This window comes from Acromyrmex echinatior, chromosome 10, assembly GCF_024713525.1.
Source record: "Acromyrmex echinatior isolate Ae372 chromosome 10, ASM2471352v2, whole genome shotgun sequence".
Classification (NCBI taxonomy): Eukaryota; Metazoa; Arthropoda; class Insecta; order Hymenoptera; family Formicidae; genus Acromyrmex; species Acromyrmex echinatior.
Window position 1 is genome coordinate 11,078,179 of NC_141861.1, and position 15,859 is coordinate 11,094,037.

General features: G+C 39.8%; 2 protein-coding genes, 1 long non-coding RNA gene and 1 pseudogene across 4 annotated transcripts in view; 3 read left to right on the forward strand and 1 right to left on the reverse strand.

Annotated features, from left to right (window-relative positions):
* Positions 1 to 15,859, reverse strand: part of LOC147908299 (uncharacterized) — a 167,523-nt gene that overhangs the window by 136,135 nt on the left and 15,529 nt on the right. The window lies entirely within an intron of this gene.
* The window catches only part of LOC147908302 (uncharacterized), a 116,238-nt gene that overhangs the window by 87,030 nt on the left and 13,349 nt on the right, over positions 1 to 15,859 (forward strand). The window contains exons 7-8 of one of the 2 annotated variants that reach the window (XR_015546531.1): positions 3,478 to 3,677; positions 4,941 to 5,041. The gene's annotated coding sequence lies outside the window, so the exon portion shown is untranslated. Of the gene's footprint in view, positions 1 to 3,477; positions 5,042 to 15,859 lie in introns of both variants that reach the window. The other variant, XR_015546530.1, reaches the window with a different exon arrangement.
* Positions 1,129 to 3,677, forward strand: LOC147908306 (uncharacterized). The gene is made up of 2 exons (XM_087410522.1): positions 1,129 to 3,079; positions 3,478 to 3,677. Exons 1-2 carry the CDS (start codon positions 1,129 to 1,131, stop codon positions 3,675 to 3,677), a joined length of 2,151 nt encoding a protein of 716 aa, XP_087266648.1.
* LOC147908307 (uncharacterized) lies at positions 5,542 to 6,495 on the forward strand (annotated as a pseudogene).

Below are 15,859 nucleotides of genomic sequence, written 5' to 3' on the forward strand. Positions count from 1 at the left end.
TTGAGGCCTCTTTCTCGAGGTGTCCATGAAGATGTTAGCGTTACAGGAGGATAATCGGAGAGCCATCGCGCTCCATGAGGTTTGTCGTTAGAAAATGGTGTCTAGGAGAAGGACGTGGTCTAGGGCAGTGCTCTATTAGGGAATGAGGTCGGCGGAGAGGTTTTGTGGGTTTTTATTATGTTAATCGTATCTTTTATGGGAGTGGGAAAAGGGATTCTACGTCGATAGCTAACGAGTAGATCTGTGGGCGGTAGTCGGATTTTGGATTTTATGTAGAAAAGCTCCGTTGAGTGGTTATGTGTGATTCTGGTTGTTCCAGGCCAGAGTTTAGGGTTTTTTGCTAGCACGCGGACATAGGTACAAATTCGGGGCCTTTATGGAGTAACTATGGTCTGAGGGGGACGTTAGTTTGGGTATTTTTGGTAGTCCGTATAGTCTCGGTGGGAGAGGGTTTGTGGGTTTTAATGTATTTTTGGTTTCGTTTGGGATGTTACTTTTTTCCACAAGGTGCCTGGTGTTCTGTGTGATTGTGTTGGTTGGATCCTTGTCAAGTTTTCTATACGTTTTATCCGAGAGCAGACCTTTCATCTTTTTCTTGTCTGATGTGTTTATGACTACTGTCATGTTGCCCTTGTCGGCTGGCAGCACGATGATGTCTGTGTCCCTGTTTAGGTCTTGTAGGGCCAATCGCTCCTGTCTGGTGATATTTGATGACGGGGGTTTGGCTTTGGACAGGACGTTGGCTACTTGTCTGCGGATATCATCTGCCTGCTCTGAAGGAAGCCGATAGATGGTTGACTCTATTTGGCTGATTATTTCCTCTTTTGGAACCTTCTTAGGTGCCACCGCGAAATTAGGGCCTTTGGCCAGCGCGGATATAATGTCTTGGGACAGGTTTTTGTTCGATAGGTTTTTGACGTAATGTAGGGGGGGATTTGGTTTTTTGTGAGGGGCGAGGTTCATATATTTCTGTTTCTGTCTTTCAGAGGATTGGGTAAAAGTTAGTCTGGCTTGTTCATATGCAATGCGGTCCAAGGTTTGCCAGGTGTCATGTCGTAGCGTGGCGGATAGGAACAGGTGCAGTTTAAAGATGTTGTGGGATATTTGGGCTATTCGTGACTTAGTGAAATGGATACGTTCTTTGATAAGGATAAGGCTGGTTTTGTGGAGGATGTTTTTGGAAAAAATATAAAAGAAGTATATGAACCTCGCCCCTCACAAAAAACCAAACCCCCCCCCCTACATTACGTCAAAAACCTATCGAACAAAAACCTGTCCCAAGACACTATATCCGTGCTGGCCAAAGGCCCTAATTTCGCGGTGGCACCTAAGAAGGTTCCAAAAGAGGAAATAATCAGCCAAATAGAGTCAACCATCTATCGGCTTCCTTCAGAGCAGGCAGACGATATCCGCAGACAGGTAGCCAACGTCCTGTCCAAAGCCAAACCCCCGTCATCAAACATCACCAGACAGGAGCGATTGGCCCTACAAGACCTAAACAGGGACACAGACATCATCGTGCTGCCAGCCGACAAGGGCAACATGACAGTAGTCATAAACACATCAGACAAGAAAAAGATGAAAGGTCTGCTCTCGGATAAAACGTATAGAAAACTTGACAAGGATCCAACCAACACAATCACACAGAACACCAGGAACCTTGTGGAAAAAAGTAACATCCCAAACGAAACCAAAAATACATTAAAACCCACAAACCCTCTCCCACCGAGACTATACGGACTACCAAAAATACACAAACCTAACGTCCCCCTCAGACCAATTGTTAGCTCCATAAAGTCCCCGAAATTTTACCTATTCCGCTTGCTAGCAAAAACCCTACAAACTCTGACTGGAAAAACAGAATCACACATAACCAACTCAACGGACTTCATACATAAAATCCAAAAAATCCGACTACAGCCCACAGATCTACTCGTTAGCTTCGACGTAGAATCCCTGTTTACACAAGTCCCAATAAAAGATACGATTAACATAATAAAAACCTCACAAAACCTCTCCTCCGACCTCATCCCACTAATAGAGCACTGCCTAACGACCACGTACTTCTCCTACGACAACCATTTCTACGAACAAACGTCAGGAGCAGCGATGGGCTCTCCGATTTCTCCTGTAATCGCTAACATCTTCATGGAACACTTCGAGAAAGAGGCTCTCAAAAAAGCACCAAAGAGACTAGAAGTCTGGTTCCGGTACATAGACGACACATTTGTGATATGGAGACACGGCAGATCAGAACTCCGAAAATTCCTCATCCACCTCAACAAACAACACCCCAATATCCGTTTCACCATAGACATAGAGGAAAACGGGAAACTCTCATTTCTAGATGTGCTGGTGTCAAAGGAGGCCAACGGCACCCTAGGGCATCAAGTGTACAGAAAAACAACACACACGGACAGATACTTACATGCTGAGTCACACCACCACCCAGCACAAAAACAATCAGTAATAAACTCTCTGGTACACAGAGCCTTCGCCATCTCCGACAGAGGACATCTACGGACAGAAATACACCACCTAAAACAGGCCCTACAAAATAACGGACACGACAAAAAAGACATAACCAAAATACTCAACAAACACACAAACAAGACAACGGCTCCGAACACACAAACAGACGACAGGACCCTAACCATTCTTCCTTACGTCAAAGGAACTACAGACCGGATCGGCAGGATATTGAACAAACACAATATCCGAACTGTCTACAAACCACCCAAGAAGATAGGACAAATCTTAAGAAACCCCAATGATCCAAGACCGCCACTCAGTTCCGCAGGAGTATACAGAATACCGTGTTCCTGCGGACAAGTATACATCGGGGAAACCGGGAGAATGGTAAACCTACGCATAAAAGAACACCAACGAGACGTCAGACTGAAACACGTCACACAGTCAGCACTATCAGAACATAACGTCGAAACAGGACATCAAATACTGTTTGACCAAGCAACCACGATAACCAACACCACATCATACTTCCCAAGAAAATACAGAGAAGCCATAGAAATACAAAAACATCCTAACAATCTAAACAGGGATAATGGCTATAACATAAGTAAGATATGGAAGACCATCCTCTCGACCAGCAAGGACCGACCAAGATTCCACCATCTGTTTTCCCCCATCATCTAACCCCCCCCCCCTCCACCACCAAAAAACTCCCATCTCAACAAGTAGCGTAACATAAAAAGGAAGGACCTGGAGGAACAGCTCAGTATCAGGCTGCTCCTCGCCCTGATGAAGTGGACTGCAAGGCCCATGAAACGTTGGCACATCAAGAATGGACCAAGACATGGAGAAAACCCGCGAAGCACAGATTAGTTATATATACTATTATACATATTATATGTTATATATATATATATATATATATATATATATTATTATATATATAAGAAGGATATAACAATACATCATGCACTTCATGCGTATAATATTTATCTATTTTATTAGGAAAAAAAAGAGCGAGTGTCGTTGCCACAAGTAATGCTGCAATTGCAGCAGCTGGAATCGAGATTGCAGTTGCAATCTCAGTAAATACTGCAAGAACAGCAGCTGCAACAATCAGCAGCAGCAGTAGCAGGAACTGCAGCAACCGCAATAGCAGCAGGAATTGCAGCAACAGCAGCAGATATGGGAGCAGCCAAGAATAGGTATTATTTCTTATATGTATATTATACACTTACAAGATGAATATAAGATATTTTATACCTTAATGTGGCATACATTTACACATTAAATCTAAAATACCTTAAATTATTTTAATTTTTTAACATATCTTAATACTTTAATGCACAAAAAATGAAATGAATCAATTGATATAAAGAAAAGATAATATTACTTTTAAAAAGATATATAGTTGCATTGTAAAATGCATAACTTTTGCTAAACAAGGTATGTGTTTTCTTTATATTAATTATCACAAAGATGAATCTGAGTCATGAAACTTACGTTATTAGAATTATTAGAATTATTAGAAGAATCATAATTTCATTTTAAAAAATAGAGGTTTCATATCTTTTTTAGCCTCCATCTACTCCATCTGAAACATTATTTCGTATTTTATATTTTTTAAGATATTTACTTGAGCCAATAAAAATGAAACATATTGTATATAATATGTATAATATATATAGTGTTCCAAATATTTTACGTACTTATGGGCAAATAAATCGGACCTGAGTCACCAAGTCGTCTACCACTTTATTAATTAACAAGATATTAATTTCTAAAGATAATCTAACAAAAGGGTATATAGACTCATAAATCAACTTGTAGATATCTTTCAGAGTTTTTTTTACGAAATAACTTAAGGAAGTTTCTTAAAGAATTTCAAAAGATACCTTAAAGTTGTTTTATGCGTCGATCAGAGAGTTTATTCATTAGATAATTAAAAAAAATTCCAAAAATTGCAAAATAGTAGAGAACTTTCCGATGCAGTTTAGTCCGCTCCTGTTCATAAACGGTGTATCAAAATTTGGAACATCAAGTATATATAAAATACATATAAACATTTAAAAAATTATAGTTAAATTTAATTCTTAGTTCGAAACAGACGAGGACATGGCCGCTCTCGTGCATCATTATATCAATATCATATTACAATAATGATACTTGATGAAAAAATGTTTAAGCATAATGATTTCAGAGTACAAGAAACCTCCCATACAGCACCGTTGCAGAAATCTTTCAATAAGGTTTCAAAATCATTTCGACCTTTTACATTTCTTGTGTAACAATTCTGAAAAAATTTTGCAATATATCACATAAAATATTGCAGCAGGAATGCTTCTGAAATTGTGCATGAACATAATTTTACAAAACTTTCAGTTGAGTTATCTCTATAATATTTCATATGAAATCATTTTGCAAACCTTTCAGTTAAGTTATTTTTTAAATTTTTCACATGCAATAAGTTACACATCTCCATCGATAGAGGATTTCGGCGGAGAGCATTGATTTGTAAATAAGAATCACCTGGGCGAGAATATAAGGAGCGCAGCATTTCGTTTATAAAGTGAGTCCCAAAATTGCGTTCTAAATGAAAGCATATAAAGTGTTTTTAAAAGCAAAATTTTATAATGCATTTTTTTATAGCATTGAATTATAGTACATTTAATACCAACAAGAAGTAATCCATATATACAAAAACCTTTCAGAGATATTTCAGAAATGTTTTACGTGTGAAATTGAAATATTTCAGAAAATGTTTCTGCAACAGCTCTGAGACAGTTCTGGGATAATAAAATATCCGCGATTCTTGTACTTGAAACATTTCTGAAAGTGCTCTAAAACGTTATCGAAATATTTCAGAGCACTTTCAGAAAGTGCGAAAATTGCCGACATTTTGCTATCTCAGAGCTGTTTCAGAGCTGTTGCAGAAACATTTTGCAATGTTTCAGAGATATTTCAACTTTACATTTGAAATATTTCTGAAATATCTCTGAAAAGTTTTTGTGTTGTATGGGCTTATTTACCAACCAATAGTGTTATTGTAAAAGCATCGACATCTGTAAAATGACTTCAGGTAATTAAATAAATTTCCTTTTATAATACATTTTCAGATATTGTTTTACTATTAAGAAGTAAATACTGCATAAACGAAATAATATAATAAAATTATAAGTTCTCTCATTTCTATGATATGTTTTATATTTTATTTAAGAATCTCATAACAATCATATAATAGTTATTAATTTAACATTTATATTTCTTACAGATCATTTTAAAATGTGGTTAGGAGAAACTTATTTTTCAAACATTGCGTTCTTCTTGTCGATTATTGACTGATCCCAATATTATTTCAGATTTGACACCTGCAGAAAAACATATTATCAGGATTATACCGAAAGGCACTATAGGGAGAATACAACCATTAGATGTTTACAGATTTAGAATTGGAAAAATTCTGTTAAAAGGTTTTCAGATATTGTTTTATTATTGGAAAGTAATATAAATTTACATGAACGAAATAATATAATAAAATTATAATTTCTGATACATAATCAATTGTCATTTCTACGATATCACAACTTATTTAAATATTCACGGTTTAAAAGTGGTTATACAAACGAAAGACCAGAAGAATTTGAAAATCCAGTAGAATTTAGTTTTGACAAAAATTCAACAACATATAATATTGAAGATTGCAGTAATATAGCTGTAGTAAAACGTTCATGATGCAAGAAGTCATTATGTTTAAAACATTTGTTCATTGAGTATCATTATTGTAATGAGTATAATGAGTAAATGATACAAAATATAAATTTATTGTGTATAAACATTTAAAAATTATAAGAGATAACAATAACTTTCGAGAATGTCAAAAAATAAAGAAAAAGAAAAGGTAATGAGAGTTTTTTCGCGGTAATTCATGCAATAAAGAAATTTATTGTAAGATTTTGACAGATCAGATGTTTCGGCTTACTTTCAAGCTATCTTCAGTATATCTGACTACAATGTAGATCACTTCTATGGCTAGACGAGACCATCATTCCATCTCCACACAAGATTGGCAAATCAGTGGCAACGAATAGAAGATAAATTCTATATAAGTAAAAAGAGTCGTTACCTAAATCTGTAATTAAAATAAGATGTCGGAATGATGATAAGATGATGAAATTTCATTAGAAATTATTTCATTATTAAATACGTTTAGAAATTATTACGTAAACGACATTAAATAAGATATTAAAGCGTAAAACTGAAAATAACTTTAAGAGAATAATCTTAAGATATTATAAGGAAGTAATATACAGAGATAAAAAAAGTTTTACTCATTTTAAGGAGAAATAATAAAAATTATTATAATTTTTAACATTATTTATAATTTGTAATGTTACAAATACCAATCATGTAAATTTCCTTATTCGTTGATTTATGTATTTTATTGTTCCGATAATTACTTAAGCATAGTATATATGAAACGTTAATAATTAGTTTTTGATAATGATATGTCATAATATAACTTATTACACATGGTTGAAATCGTAAATAATAATCTTTATTTGATAAAAAACAAAAATTAAAAAAAAATGTGAAAAATGAATGTGATTATAATTTCAAAATATATGAAAAGAAAGAGCATAAAAAACCACAGCACAAGATGTAGTTAGTGATATTTAATTATTCTTGCATTATGAATTACAATAAAAACATTAAACGTTTCGGCTACAATCTGGCCATCTTCAGTAAAATTAATAATATTCTTAAGATGCAGCGTTACATCAAGTTGGAATCAAATTCAACCCTCGTGTGTTATAATTGTAAAGAACGTGTTTGCATCAAAGCGACGCTGCTTCATATAATAATGTCAGAAGTCATGTAGTAAAAAGTGCAGAACGAGAATTTCCAGATTCTAATTTACAATAATTTATTTAATTATTAATATCTTTTTAAAATGGAGTATAAAACAAAGGAAACATTACCTGTTTTACAGCAAAATAATCGATGAATTACAAGTATACTCATTTCACAGATAGAAATTTGTCGTGACACTATGTGTTATTATTGGTCGTATCACAAAAATTATTATAAAAAAATTGTTTTCTTTATAATTTTAAAGTGCTCTTGAAACCGTACAACTTGTTTAAAAATTTTTTTTCTATCTTTTTATACTTCCGACGATATTCGCCTGAAAGAAAAATAACGATTTTTTTTTCAAAAAGGTGTTTCACCCCTTAACATGATAAACAAAAATTAAAAAATGTTTTCTTTTATAATTTTAAAATGCTCTTGGAACATACAACTTTTGTTTTAAAAATTTTTATCTATCTTTTATACTTCGACGATATTCGCATCGAAAGAAAAATACCGTTTTTTTTTCAAAGAGTGTTTCACCTCTTAAACATGAGTTAGTGCACGTATTAAAAAAATACATGTCTTTTAGATTTTCGTGTTTTACAACATATTTCGGGGAGAATCAACTCGGTTTCGGACAGTTGTGAAATTCTTTAAAAAGTACCAAGTGCGCCCATAACCCTTTTTAGGAGATCTTTTATGGCGTGGACCCCTTGCCTTTACAATACCCGACGGTTGCAGCGCCCTCGCCCATAGGCCCGCCAAAGGGATCTAAGAGAAGAGAGAGAACCCCACCACCGCTCAGCGGGAGGAGGTTTTTACAGTTTATTCATGATTCTCTGAGCCATTTTAAGGAAGTTTAGGATATATTTCAATATCTTGAAATTAATTTTGCTAATATAGGGGTTTCTGTGTTCGTTTTTGAACGCAAACCGATGGATCAATGCGTCATCAGCGGAGGAGAGGGATGAGAGGTAAAAAGCAAGGGGGGTTTTAACCAGGGGTAGAGGGGGGGAACGGGAAGAATACTCGTAGGCGGGGAATACTGTTAGGGGAGGGACCAACGGGGGAAAGAAGGGAAAAGGTCCGGGCCCCCACACAATAGGGCTCCTTTTTTTTGTCGTCAAATTCGCCACTTTTTTCTCCAAAATGCATCGGTAATAGAGGCTTGCATGTTAGAGAAAGATAGAGCGCGCGTAACGTGCTATGAGTGAAGAAAGAATGGAAGAATCAATAGAGTACGAGTTTCTTTGTACGACCACAGTTTTTTTCAATATGGTTTTTCCTGGCGCTTCGAGGCAAAGGATAAGAAGTAAAAGACCATACACACGAAATAATGTGAACAAAAATTTTATTCACATCTTATACACGGTTTTTCGTACTTATTAAAACTAAAGCTAATAGTTCGCAATCGACGAGTGATGTCCATTGAAGATGTCGCTATCACGATAATGTTCTCAGATGCGATATTGGAGAATAGCGTATACTTTGGTATCTACGTATCGACGAGTCGAGCTACTCGTTCGAACGTTACATCGATACACCCGTTAAAATCAAACATACAGCGTAGCGTCGTTTCGGTCATCGTAATGCGTACTGATGAAGAATCGAGACGTACGAGCTTAGCATCATTCAGCATGCAAACATGACGGTTAGCGGTCCAAAGCTTATAAAATTATTCTTGTATTCGTTTCGAAACAGCTTGTAAATATTTCCTCGCTGCTCGTAGAGGCTCTTCCACGTTTCGAGATGACAGCGATAGTTCGTTGTCCGCGATGATCTCCAAGGGCGATTCCACGTAACTCGGAGGGCCAACGTTGATTCCAATTTCCAAAAATTTGTGCCCGTATCGTCAAATCGTAACGTCAGCTCAGTAAACGCACCACACGATGCTCCGTACTGGTACATACATAATGTTAAAAAACGTTTCTTTTGGTATAGAACATTGAAAATTACATGTTATATCTCCTTCTTCACATCGTACGATGCATGCTCCACTTAGCGAAGTCCATTTTTTCCACCGTTCGTACAAGCGGGGTATCGCACAGATTGATTGCATCCGCGTAAATTGTGAGTAATACTTCTGGAATCGATGAGAGAAGGTTTCCCCCCCTTTTCCAAAATTCGAAAATTTGCGACACTTTTTTTCAAATTTTTAACGAAATTTCTAACATTTCAACTCGAAAATATTGAACTCAGTTTAGTAAAGATTAGATAAAGTCTTCGTAAATTAACCCGGGGGTCTCAATGTACATCGTTTCGCTCACGTCCAGAAGCAAGTTCCGCAGCCACGTCTTTTCTCGCGCCCTTGACATAAGGGACAGCAATCTTAAAACACCCATCAAATTTGGGACTTTTTCCCTTTCTTGTAGGGATCGTCCCGTCCTCCATTGAACCATGGAAAATAAGCAATAAACCCTGGGGCGCAAGACCGTCGGATTTGTAAAAAATTTCCCAGACACGGGACTCGAAAAAAAGTAATGGTGAGAAGGCCCCGTTTTTTCAGATGCCATTTCCCTTTCACGATAATTTCTGTTAAAAATGAACGCAGACCCGAACTTTGGCACGAGCATTTTGTCGAAAAGACCGCAGCGTGGGGTCGATTGCGAGTACCGTAGATTCTCGGTTGGGGTCCTTTAGGGTTTTTGCTTTGGTCAATGGATTTACTAACCCCCCCCGACGTGTAGGGGGGACAATGGGGTTTTGATTGCAGGTAACCCTTTTTACTTTAAAGTCTAATGACGCCCCCGGTCCCACTCTGATTGTTTCTTTCGCGGGGAAAATCGTGACCGAATGGCCCATTACGTAAAAAATTTGAAAGGTGGACTCGGCCGAGAATGTCCGTAGTAGCCTTGCAGAAAGCGCGTACAATTTCGTAAGAATCGCAATCTTTTTTTGTAAAAAATCCGATTCAAGTCCCCGTACGGATAACATTCAATCAGGAAAAAGTTTGTTTGGGTTTAATTTGCAGCGTCAAATCGACTTACTCTGGAAATGCGTTTTTTGCCCTGTTTGACAGCGAAAAAACGCGCGAAAGTAGCGGGGTTCCGAGGAGAAACCTTTGATAAACCAGAACGGTTTGGCCTGCAAGGCGGAAATTCGTAAAACCCCGAGCGAAAACCCAAAGTCAGATATCGCCCGCTTCCAAAGCGCGCAGCATCGACGTTATTACTCGCCAAAAACAATGCGGCATTCCCCAGTTTTTGAAAAATTTCGAGCGTGGTCTATCGCGGATCCCCCGTCAGACAATTGTTGTCTTTGCGCGTCGTTTTAAAATAAAACTCGGACGAGCGTTGATCACCACGCTTTTGTAATTTCGCAAAATCCCAGCAGTACGTAGAGCGGACAGAGAAATTAAACCCGGTGCAGTAGTCTATGTTTTCCACCGGCACGAGAACAGTTCGCGGATGACACTGAAAATAGTTTTTGAGCGGGGTTTTAACCCAATTTCTACGTAAACCCCACACCATTGAGTCATATCGAATTATCGAATATTAAAAGCGACGAAATTTTTTTCCCAATGTAAAAGAGCCCCCGGACCACTTGTTTTCGCTTTCTCTCGACATATAGAAAGTTTTCGGGGCAGTGGTACAGTCGGCTGTATGGGTATTTTTTCGTGCTTACCCGAATTTTGATTAGCAAAAGGGTTGGTGTGATTCAATCTTGACGAGCGATCGTCAAAGATGGGTCGTCTTAATTTAGATACAGTATTTAAAAGTTGGCCCCGTCCCAAAGATTGAAAAATTTTAACGTTGAGCACTGAGCTTTTCTTGCTGACGCATTTGGTGAGCGAGCGTTATGAGCGGTGTGTTCCCACCCTTGTAAAGAATGCGATTCTCTGCGTGCGCTCGCTCTTTTAAACGAGCATTCCCACGCTCGCGTCCTGTCGCACGTGCAATTGAGGTGTTTTCCTTCCGCAAAAAAATGAGAATCGCCCTTTTTGGTCGACGAGCGTATCTTTAGATCCGAAGCTCGTACCGTGATCGGCAGGTAAATGTCTGCGTCGGCCTCCCCAATCTTATACCCGATGGCACGCGGCAAAAATTCGTGTTCTGTGCGCGTTTTTGCGTTGCTCTACGCGCCCGCGGTAACGTTACCTCTAGGGGATAACGTTACTTCATAATTTTGTCGAATGTTCGATTCGTCCCTTTCCGGCGCGTAAGCTTCGACGAAAATCCCAAGCATCTAATGTGGGGGGCTGCAAAAGTTATTCTGTATGCAAAAACCCGCATCCATCGTGTTGTAGTTTGGGGGGCTAATGGGTTTTTCCACCTCCCCATTTACTTCATCGGTCATGTTTTTGTTTTGTTGTTGATGTTTTTGTTGTTTTTGTTGTTATTTTTTGTCCCCAAGCACACGTCAAGGGTTTTCAAGTGCGTTGCGGGGAACGTTTCCGTAAAATGTAGTTTCAAAAATTCATTATGTTCGAAACTCGTCAACCCTGGGAATTTTAATTTCGTCTTGCCCAAAATAAAATATGTCTTTCTTTTTACATTGGTATCTTGAAGTTCAAAAATCGCCGCCCGAGTCGAAAAACGGCATCAAATCTATGGGGGGAAAGTTTTTCGCCGCGAGGACGGTGTTTTCCCCGCTCAGGAAAGTGCAGGACAGGACGGAAAAAGGTTGACAAAAATGAGTTTGTCGCACCCGCGAGTTTTTAAAATTCAGCGCCGCCTTTTGTAAAAAAGAGAACATTTGCCGCAGAAGTTTGATGACGTCGATGGACGTTTTATCGTCGAACCCACCGTTCTCGAAATACCCACCATTTCCCTTGGGGCGATCGAAGATCATCGAAATGTCAAAGTATACGACGTGGTGTTCCTCGGGGTCGTACCCAGGGGCCCCCGGCCCCGGTGTTTGTCCAGTTCACAACCTTTTTTTTTTTGGTCACCCGCTGTGGGAAAAGCGTTACGATGAAGACCTTAAAGTACGATACGCGCATAGCCCGCAAGTAGCCAATTGCACGTGAATGCACCCGAGGGCATTTTTATCGTCCCTTTTTTTTTTTTTCGTTTAACCCCCGTCCGCGTTTAAGGGGTGAGATAAGTTCTTTTTTGTAGGGCGGATACAGCCGGGCCCTATTCATCGCGGGGCGGGGTTGGCTTCGAGCACGTCGCGGGGCTTGCTATCGTTACCGCTTTCGCCACGCGGCCGCCCCAACCAATCAAGGACCCGAGCGCGCCCAACTTTGGTAAAAAAAGGTAAGCACCCCCTCGTTTTCCCGTGGAAGATCCGTTTTTTGTTGCTTTTCCCCTTTTGTCGTCTTTTTTTGATTCATGCCCTGGATTTTGGTTTTGGTTTACGCTCCCCAAACGGCAAGCGGGGGCTCTCCGTCAGAGCCGATCCTCGCGAGAAACGTTTCCGGCTCCCGGCGAGATTTGTCCCCGGTGTCTCGGGAGATCGTTGCTCGAGAATACGCGAGTGTGCTCGGCACCCCGCGTCCAGGGATTTTGCCCACGTCCCCTCTACAAATGTTTTCGTGCCGAGTGCTCGGGCCGCAAAACTGATAGCCCGGAAATATAACTCAAAAGGAAGACGATTAACGATGATTGTTAAAATTGTCGACGTTCGCACCGAGGGAACGACGCCACGACAAGGGGGATGCGAAATTTATGAGGAACTCAGAAGCTGGTCTTTTTAAAATTAAACGCAGATGAAACGTTTAGTTGATACTAAGGGGGGAGCAATTTTGGGAAACCGGGCGGGTTTTTAAAAACCCGGGGGAAAAATTCCCCCAAAAAAACCCCCCAAAGGGAACGGGCGGAAAAATTCTTTTCCCCGGGGCGTAATTCCAAAAAGGCCCCCCGGGGGGGTAACCCCCCCAGACTTTTTTTGCGGGGGGTAAAACAGGTTTAAAAAACCGGAAAAAAGGGAACGGGGTTTCCCCCGAAACGTTTTTGGCTGGGTTAATTTTAAAAAACAGTTCCGAATTCGAAAGGGAAAAAGGTTTCGTGGCGCGGCGCCCGGGGAAGGGGGTGACAAGGACGAACAAGGGGTAACGCTTCCCTTTAAATTTGGGGATAGTTTTCGGCCCACAAATCGGCAGAAGGTTAGCTGAGGGATAAATCCCTGGACGGGGCCAAAAGGACGGATTTAAAACATTAGAAGCACCGGGAGAAAATCCGGGGGGGCAAACGTTCACCCGGAAAAATTCGGTTTAGCGAAAAAGGCCCCCCGCCGGGAATGTAAAGCCAAGAAAGTCCCGGGAGGGAAAAAAAAGAAGCGACAGGGGAAAAACCAAAAAAAATTTTCCCGGGAAAACGGGTGGGGTTTTTTTTAACAATGGGGGGGGTTTATTTGGAGGGATGGGGGCAAAAAAGAAAGGCCGCGAGCCCGGGGGCAACCCAAGGGAGGGGAAAGGGGGGCGGGTATTTTAATTAAAAAGAACTTCCCCCCCCGGGGGAATTGGAGAAAAAAAAAAAAGGACATAAAAATCCCCGGGGCCCAAAAAAGGAATTGGGGCACTTCGAATTCGGGGAGTAATTTGGGGGGGGTTTTAGGCTAATTCCCCAGCGGGGGAAAAAAAACGGTTAACTGAATTGGCCTGGAGGGGGGTTCCTGGGAGCCCCAAGGGCCCCCGCGTTTTCTTTTTAAACGTACTTGCGCCAAGGCTGGTGCAATTTTGAAAGGGGTGCGAAAGTAAAGTTTGACGACTGGTTTTCAAATTTTGAGTTTTAAAAACGGGCGGGCGGTGAATTTAAAAAAACCCGGGGTTTTCAATTATAGGGCAAGCTTTTCCCTTTGGGACCTTTCCCGAGGGGAAAACCCCCTCCCCTACTTTTCCCCAAATTGGGGACCGATTACCCGGCGCGATTTTTGGCACCCGCGATTAAAAAAAAAAAGATTTAGGCAAAACAAAAATTAAAATTCACGAGGGGGTTTTTTAAAAAAAGGGGAAAAAAATTTTAAAGGCATTTTTCGGAAACTTCGACCGCAACGACGAACCGGAGTTGGGACAAAATCCAAAAACCCAAAAAAAAAAATTAACAAAAAAAAGAAGGATGGAAAGGGAGGGGGGAAATACCCGTTTGGTCCGGAAAAAAAACAAGAAAAAAGGCTAAAAAATTGGAACCCAACCGCATTAGGAGGCCGGGATTTTCCCCAACGAAAGGGGAAAAAGGGGGAAATGTGCCAAAATTTTAAGAAAAGCCGGGGGATTTTCTGCCCCGGGGGGAAGCACGGCAAAAACGGACAGATTCCAAATTTTCCCGGGGGTCCCAAATAAATTGGAGAGGCCGAAGGCATTACCCCATAGGAAAAAAACGGTTTCCAAAAGGTTAAAAAAAACGTTTTTTCCGGGGGGGGCCCCTCTTTTAGGGCAAACCCGGGGTAAAGGTGTTTTAACGGCGGAAGAAGAGAAACGATTTTTAAAGGTGGAAAAAAAGCTTAAAAAAATGTATACGGTAAAAAGAAAACCGGGTAACGTTAAAAATTTTTTAAACTTGGGACGTGGGCGAAATTTAAAATCTCTTTAAAAAAAGAGACTCTTTGCCAAAGATCGTCAAAGGGGACCCAAAACCCTGCAAAACCCCGGGACACGGGGAAAAAAAAAAAACAAAATCGACAATGGAGAAATTTAAAAGGGGAAAAAAACAAAAAAAATTTTTAGGGGGTCAAGATGGAAAAATTGGGTGCGTTTTTCGAGATTTTATTTTGAACCAATTTGGAATGGAAAAAAAAGTGGTTTAAAAACGTAAAAAAAAAAAATGCCCAGAACTATTTCGGGAACCCGGGGAAGCTTACACGCGGGTATTTTAAATTTTTTGAAACCCTTTAATGGGGGAAAATTTCAAAACTGGTGACAAAGCTCGTCCCATTTTATTTACGAACCCCCAACGAAACAAATTTGGGGGGAAGGAACCCAAATTTTAAAAAGGGCTTTGGGGTTTTGGGAGAAAAAGGCCCATCTCCGTTTTGGGACAGATATGAGCGGCTTTTTTGGGATTTGGACGGGAAATTTGTTTAAGACCAAAAAAAGTGGGGGACAAGGGGGGAAAAAAAACCAAAACCCCGGTATTGCCTTATTTTCCTTTTCCAGGCGAAAAAAAATTGGAAAAAGGGTCAACGACTCAAAATTCCAAACCTTTACTAATTCGGAAAATTTTCCTACGGGCTTTTAAAATTTTTTTAAAAAAAAAGGTGCGATTTGAAAAGGCCCCCCAAGGGGGTTGGGCGGAAAATTTTTTTTTTTAAATTTTTTGAAGGATTCCTCGATTCTCCGCCGAAAAACCCAAAAAAGGGGGCCCTGGAAACCCCCCCCTAACTTGAATTAAAGGGAAGGTACCCCCCCTTTTCAAAAACTTTTTTCCCTTTTAAAATTAAAAAAAAGAAAAAAAACCTAAGTGGGCCCCCTTAAAATTTTGGGGTCGGGCCCCAGCCTCACGCGGCTTTGAACAAAAGGGCCCCCCCCTAAAAGGTTCTTTTAACAAGAAATTTTATGTAAGAAAACAAATGCGAAACGGGGGGTTTTCCCCAAAAAAATTTTTTTAAACCCGGTTTTAAAATTTTTAAGTCCAATTTCCTATTTTTTGTAACC

Excerpts from the sequence above, each read along its gene's own strand:
- LOC147908306 (XM_087410522.1), top strand. The coding sequence starts at position 1,129 with ATGGATACGTTCTTTGATAAGGATAAGGCTGGTTTTGTGGAGGATGTT. Across the intron at positions 3,080-3,477 it reads GGATAATGGCTATAACATAA|GAAAAAAAAGAGCGAGTGTC; the intron begins GTAAGATATGGA and ends CTATTTTATTAG.